The sequence below is a fragment of the Atta cephalotes genome (genome assembly GCF_000143395.1).
Source record: "Atta cephalotes unplaced genomic scaffold scaffold00009, whole genome shotgun sequence".
NCBI lineage: Eukaryota > Metazoa > Arthropoda > Insecta > Hymenoptera > Formicidae > Atta > Atta cephalotes.
The window spans coordinates 6,317,512-6,325,249 of NW_012130073.1; the positions used below are offsets into that span (position 1 = coordinate 6,317,512).

The 7,738-nt window shown below is 24.4% G+C and overlaps 2 protein-coding genes across 2 annotated transcripts in view; one reads left to right on the forward strand and one right to left on the reverse strand.

The window, feature by feature from the left end:
* LOC105627660 (chymotrypsin-like elastase family member 2A) overlaps nt 1–1,834 on the forward strand; it is an 8,459-nt gene extending 6,625 nt beyond the window's left edge. Inside the window, exon 6 of the mRNA XM_012208938.1 lies at nt 1,814–1,834. Coding sequence (XP_012064328.1) covers nt 1,814–1,834 — 21 coding nt within the window. The remainder of the gene's footprint in view (nt 1–1,813) is intronic.
* Nucleotides 1,835–3,186: 1,352 nt separating this feature from the next.
* LOC105627589 (trans-Golgi network integral membrane protein 1-like) lies at nt 3,187–5,454 on the reverse strand. Its single transcript, XM_012208870.1, is given in 5 exon segments — nt 3,187–3,336; nt 3,419–3,490; nt 3,492–3,586; nt 3,667–3,699; nt 4,266–5,454. Coding segments are annotated over 5 exon segments (1,539 nt in total).
* Between the last annotated feature and the right edge of the window lie 2,284 nt (nt 5,455–7,738).

Here is a 7,738-nt window from a genome sequence, read left to right on the forward strand (position 1 = left end):
AGATGTTGNTCCCTCTGACTATCACTTGTTTCGATCAATGGCACACGGTCTGGCTGACCAGCTTCCGGTCTTATGAAGAAATAAAAAATTGGATCGATTCGTGGATAGCCTCAAAAGATGACCAGTTTTTTCGACGCGGGATTCGTACGTTACCCGAAAGATGGGAGAAAGTAGTGGCCAGCGATGGACAATACTTTGAATCATAAATGTATAACCAGTTTTTTACAATAAAGCCTCGAATTTCGGAAAAAAAAACGGCGGAAGCAAAGTTGTACACCTAATAGTTATTTATTTTTGTCACATTGTAACCATTCTTTTTATTCATCAATGTATCATGTAATTATTCAGTTACAAGATAATTTAATACTTACAACATAATCTATAAATCTGTTGTTAATATCTAAAAAACATGATGTAAGAAACATACACATAAAGACATACATAAGAATAATAATCGTCGAATTGAAATTGTCAAAATACGTAAAGAATTAAATCATAAATGTGTGACAATTTGAGAAATATCCTGTATATACATCCTGTGCATTTTAAGATATTTTTTTTGTAAGTTGCTATAACATTGACTTTAATATAAAAATAATAAAATACGTATATATAAATATATAAGAAAAAAATATATACAAACTTCATTAAACTTTATCTTCATATATTAGATAGAATTAATATGAAAATATTTATTTAAATATATTTAATTAAGCTAATTTATTTACTTATATAATTTATGTATTTTTAATATCATAAACAGTATACATATAATTATATATATTATTATATTATATATATGTGTATATATATAAATCATACATATATATTATGTACATATTTATTAAACGTAAATTATTTTGTTCTATAATAATAAAGTATATTAAAGTTAAAATTAGGTGGTTCTGAAAAAATATAATAATTGGGTACTACAGAATAGATGTTCCCTTTAATTAAAATATCTAATCTAATTCGTTCTCTTCTTCTCTTTCTCTAATACCATTTAATTTATTTAATATTATATATTAAATCCGTTATAAATTGTATGTGAAAACTTACAAGATTAGCAGTGTATTTTAATTAAATATAATTGGACGGTTTTTTTGCTAGAGAATATATAACGTCAATAATAAAATAAATAAAAAATATTAATATGATAACTTCTTAATTGATTCTTTTAGCAAAAATTCACACACAAGATTATACGTTATAGAAATCATAGTGTATATTTAAAGTTTTATTTTTGAAAGTAAAAAAACAAAGATATAAAAATATAATAATTGTATAACAATAATATAACATATATGTATAATTTTTAGATAATAAAATGAGAAAAACATTATATTGGTAAAAACTTAGATATAACAGACAAGTTAAGTTTAGATTTATAAGAAATCTTTTTTTATATACAAACGAGTTGAAATGATTAAACAAATTTGAAATAAGAAGTTAAATAGCTGTATATAAAAAAGGAGATTAAAAGAATATTTAAAAAAAAAATATATATATATATATAGATAAGAAAAGATATTGTAAATCTATATATAGATTATGATTCAATGACAAAAAGACAATGCTGAAAAATGATTGTAAAAATCGGTTTAAAGCTGCGTATACAAAAGTTACATTAAAATCAACTCAAATGTCTCACTTAAATGTCTCACTTAAATGTGCGTTTAATAACTAAAACAGATAATTAATAAAAATATAATGAAAGGTGTTTGTAAAAGAAAACATAATACAATTCTAGTGGTACTGAGAAACATCAAAACGAAGACAATTTGACAAAGAAAACTCGCATATTATTTTTCAGATGTTATGGAAGGTGAAATAACGTACCAATAAATTTTTCGGCGACATGCATGCGTTTTCACAAGCGTAATCACTTATTGTTATAGTGTATTACTGATATTTCTTTTTAATTATCTGTATCGCATTCAAGCATCTAAAATTGATGAAAAATTTAAGGAAATTTATCGTAAAACTTCATGAAATTTCGCTTCATATATTAAAGAATTGATGAGAATTGACAATAAAATAAGTAACATAAAACAATTAGATTAATTTATAATTTTTTTAATTCCGACACAATGTGTAACATATATACCAAATAAAATAAAATCTAAATATATGTAAGAAGTCATGTATTACGTCAAATGATTATATTAAATTAATGATAAAAATCAAGCTATCTTTAACTTTCTATATATCATAAATTAATTAACAATTATAATCGATAAATTGTCTGAATACTAAGATTTATATCAATGATAAACGTCATGTTTAGTTTTCAGTCATAATGTCGTATGTTTTTTTTGAATTGTTAAATTCGAAATATATATAACATACATAGTTTTCTTAGTTTTATATGCAGTGTACTTAAATTTCCATAAATAACTTATAAATTTCCATAAATAACACTTCATTAAAAGAAAAAAACAGAAACGAAAAAATGTAACATATTAGACATCATTAATTATCAAATATGTTTTACTTGATAATTGTAAATCTATGAAAATTAAAAATTTTTTTGAATTTTTCAATGCTTTAGTACAAAATATATTGAGAACAAATTTTACAAGTGTCTGCTAAAAATTTTGACGGCAGAAGTGTTACAGATCACACATATATATGTAATAATGTTGACAATATACACTGACAGAAATATAGCAAATTTCATCAATAAAATATGATAGCAAAATATATGAAATTAATAATAAAAATCAATAATAAAAATTAATAATAAAAATCAAGCTAATTTTAACAAACTTTCATATAAATTAATGGCAGAAATAAAACTCTATGTTTTTGTTCGCTAATTTTCTGTCTCGTTATGTCAGGCTCTCTCTCAACATGAGCTTAATGCAGACACAATTAATGTAAATTTGCTAGTAATTTTCGTTTACTAGTTTATTCACTGTAATAAGTTTTTTACGTTGTAAATCATATGCTTAACTCGGTATACGTAAATTAAAAATATAATTAAATTCTCCAAATATAATATTAAACGTTTTATCATATGTATCGTTATTCATAATTTTTACTATGACAAATCGCTTCGATGCTAAAATATAAAATTTTTAGAAAATTAAATAATATGCTGAAAATATATGCTTAAATACAAAATATATTACACTTGTTATGCTATAATACAGATATTATAAAATTTATGATACTCTATTCGCATTAATATATGACATGAGTAACATTAGCATTACATTGCGAGGTAACAGCTTCTTCAAGTGTACAATCCAGTTTTCGGTAGCTTGCCGTACTTGGTCGTCGTCTACCACGATTACTTCTTGATCTTCGACCCTCTAATACAATAGCAAATATCTGAAAAAAAAAACTTTCTATATAAAAAAACCATAAATGTCAAATAAAAAGACATAAACTGACCTTAAAGAATTAAACTGACCTTTTGTTTATTGTGATAACCTATGTACCCAGCAAGACAAGCCAAAGTAATCACAGTAAAATAAGTAAAAAAAATGAGAATCATCTTCCGTTCCCATAGTAGAGTATTCCGTTAATCTACCATTATTCTTCTGTTCAATGATTTCTTGCACATTTTCATTTTGATTTCCTTTCAGAAAACAAATATATATGTAAGCATATAATTACATAATAGAATTAATTATATATAATACAAAAAACATTTCTCACCTGTATCTGGATGTTGAATTGTGTCATCTACATCTGAAAATTACGCATACATAACGTTCATTTATTTATTTATATATATGTATATACATAAAAAAATAAATATATAGATAATAAATATATACGCATTGTTTATAAATTTATAAATAATTTAAAATGTGTTATATATATTAACTCGGGAAAAAGTTTTATGTATAATAATATAAAATTATGTAATTATAAATAATTATATATAATTTTATATAACTATAAAACATTTTTCCCTGGGAAACATATAATGTATATAATTTAACATGCATATAATATTTTTATAATTTCGTATTTTTATAATACTATATATATCTGTATATGTTATTTTTCTCTATATACACACACACATAGAAATATTTTATGCAATATGAACACAATTTATATTCTTAATTTTTTATATAAAAAGGTAATATAAAATATAAAATTTTGAATAAAAATGCAAAAATCCAATTTATTTTTATTATATTTATTCAAACATTTGCATATATTTTAAAGAATAAATTAGATGGACAAATACACATTTATAAACATTGACAATACATTATAAGAATATGTATTAAAAATATTAATACCATCTATATCATTTTCCATATTTTCTTCTGGATTTGGAGCATCATAATGATCTTGCGTATTTTCGGATAATGTACTAGGTTTTAATTCATCAACATTTTGCTCCTTATTAGATTTCTGTGCATTTTCTTCTACGTTTTTATTTATATTATTTATAGCTTTATTTACTGATGGAGCTTGTGAATTGCTATTTGGAGAAATATTTTTTATAGGTTTTGGAACTTCAGCATTGGTATCAAGTTCAGTATCAATATTATACTCTTTATTTTCTTTAAATATTGCAGATGCTGATTTATGAGCTTGTGTTTCTGAAGTATTATTTATTTTTTTCTGATTATTATTTTGGGTATTCTCTTTTTCAGTAGCAAATTTTGTTTTTTCTTCGTTGGATTTTATATATGTAAATGGTACGTCATCAGGTACATTTGCGTTACCTTTTTTACTATTAGAATCTACAATTTGCTCCCTTTCTTGTTCTTTAATTTCTTTTGTTTCTGTTTTTTTAGATTCAACTGATGTTGTTTTAATATTATCCATTACTTCGTCCTTGGACTGACTTACGTGCGGTTTATCAGATGTCACAAGATCATGTTTTGTTTTTACTTCTTTTACATTTTTTATCATATTATCATCAATATTTTTAATCAAAGCTAATACTGCGCACAGTGGTTGAAACGTATCATGAAAATCAAAACATATTTTGCCACATATATGAGGTATCTTAAGACTTTCGACCAATGATTTCCAAAGTGACTCTATTTTATTATACAGTAGTGTAAATCCCTGTAGACTGGTGCAAACATCTTCTTGTTTCTTTTTATTAAGATATTTCTCCACGTGCGAATCAAATGTTGCTGTATTATTGAAAGGAAAGGGATGTGACTGATTAGAATATTGACAAATCTTATATGCTGTATCGTAAACTCCTAAACACAGAAAATTATTTAAAGTTGATGAATTAAAGTATTTCCAAGGATCAGTGGGATATTCAATGGATCCACAAGGTTTTGTATACTTTGAATCATATAAAAAGTTAGATGTCGAGCATATTTTCGAGTCATTTTTCATAACGTCTATGATACTCATTGTCAATGCCACTGGTGCGCTTCTCACTCCCGTAAAAGAAAGAAATAGGACAAGGCAGTTTAGTATTAAGATGACACGAAATAAATTGGTGTAACGGTTTTCCATTATTTTCTTTTTTTGTTCAGAAATGATTTTTCAGCCTCTATCGTACGGACTAGTAAATACACTGTCGCTCTATCGGTTAATGAACATAATTTTGTTTTGTTTACTTTAATCCTTCTGGAAACCGATCATTTTTTTTTAAATCTTGAATATTCTCACTCGCACAATTAGTTTTAAAAATGCAATACCTTGCACAAGTTACGTTCATCTACCATAACCTCTCCAATTCAATTTTCCTACATTTGCTGGACAGTAGAACACTTAATATTTAGTGTTCATGTATGCCGTGTTCAATTCTATCGTCGACACATGACAATTGCGCCATCTAAAAGATTTCAACTATTTTCACATACCATTTCAACAGACATAAAGTTACCAACAGTGAATAAATTCTGAACTATTATAACAATAATGCAACAATTAAAGTATTATTATTTTCACTCAGTAAAATGCCATTAATGAATTAATTTAAATTTAATATTGTATTTAATTATGTTATTTTACACAATTATTTCATCATTTGTAATGTATAATTATCTTATAAATTGTATAAAATTATAAAAGATTAAAAAATTTTACTAATACAATTTTAGTTGTTCTTGGTTAACTTAAATTGTGTAATATTTATTAATAATTTGCAGTAACACATTAAAATTGTTAAATATATGAATGCTCAAGCTTTAACACCAACAATCGATCGCTCTTCAAATATCTCTGAATTCTTTCATTCATTTGTTATCGATGTAGTAAATTTATTCTCGATTGCTGATATTTTAACAATTTTTCTTAATAATCAGAGATTCATACTGTTATTCAAAAAAATATAAAAAAAATGCCATTAATACTCGGCGTTATCAATAGATTGAAATTTATATAATAGATATAATTTTACGCAACCAAAAACGATCAAATCTAAATCAGAATGTTATAAGAACATTATTGGAAATTAAATTCGAATATTCCAAAAACATAAATATATCAAGAAAACAAGATTAATAAAATGATAATAAAAATAAGTCGGAATTGTTAAAATATTTACACAGAGATCAGAGATCTAAAGGATAGAAGCTCACACACAAAAACAAATTCAAGTTTATGAAAGACATCAACTCTAATATGTGAGTGCATTAATTATAATGCGCTACGTAGTATATTTTTTTTATGGAAGAGCATCAGCCACGCATCCCTCTAGTAGCAATATCGCGTACTGCTTAGCAATCACACGGTATACATTATAATTGACGTACAGAACCATCACAGTAATATAATATAAAACTAATTTTGTCATTTTAATTAAATCATATTACATTTAAGTTTACAATTAAAATTAATTGTTTCAGAGGAAATCTTATTTTACAGTTAAATTTTAACATCAAGATTAAAATTAAAGAAAGACAAGATTAAAATTAAAGAAAGATGTGAATAAAGATAAAAATTCCATAACATACATTGATTATCATTATAATCATCATAATGCTTTCATAAAATAATACAATTTAAACGATATGTGTATATGTGTACAAATTTAATTTATTTGAATTTGCACAAGATATATATACGTCCTTTTTTTTTAAGAAAAAACAGCTTAAATTAGAGCTCCTTCATGCTTTTACAATTACATTTATTTATTTAATAGAATTATGTATAGACTTTCGAAGAGAAATGCTAATGAGATATATATGAATTAAGAATTTCACAGAGAAGCGGTTAATGAAATTTTCTTGCACCTAAACTACTTACCTCTTATCTCAGAAAGTTTACTTCTCACGATATTGATCTTTTCAGAATTACATTAGCAGCCTTTAACCTGTTGAGAATCCTTAACTTATCTTTCAATGTAATTGTATCATGCGGATAGAAAATCATCTAGATTTAGATGATTTTGAACAGCATATCTGTCAATAAGTCGCGTTTTTTTATCGTTTACAAATATTTTGCAAATTTTCGATTTTTTTAAATTCTTTCTTCTCTTTTTTTGAGTAATAATATATTTATACTTCAAAAAATCTTTAATTAATATATACTTCTTCATATTTATACAAAATAATATTAATTATTCTTTCGCAAATATACCATTTTTAATAATAATTAAAAGATTATGTTTACTACAAATAAGACATAAAGCAACAAAATAAAAATTTTTAACAGTGATCTGTTTGACACCTATCCTATTGAAATCAACATTTTCTTCATGTTTGATATATCTGCAGCATAACTGTCAGAGCAATTGGATGATGATTTATAAAAGATCAAAGGACCCTGTATAACTATTCTGATGCAGACTTAT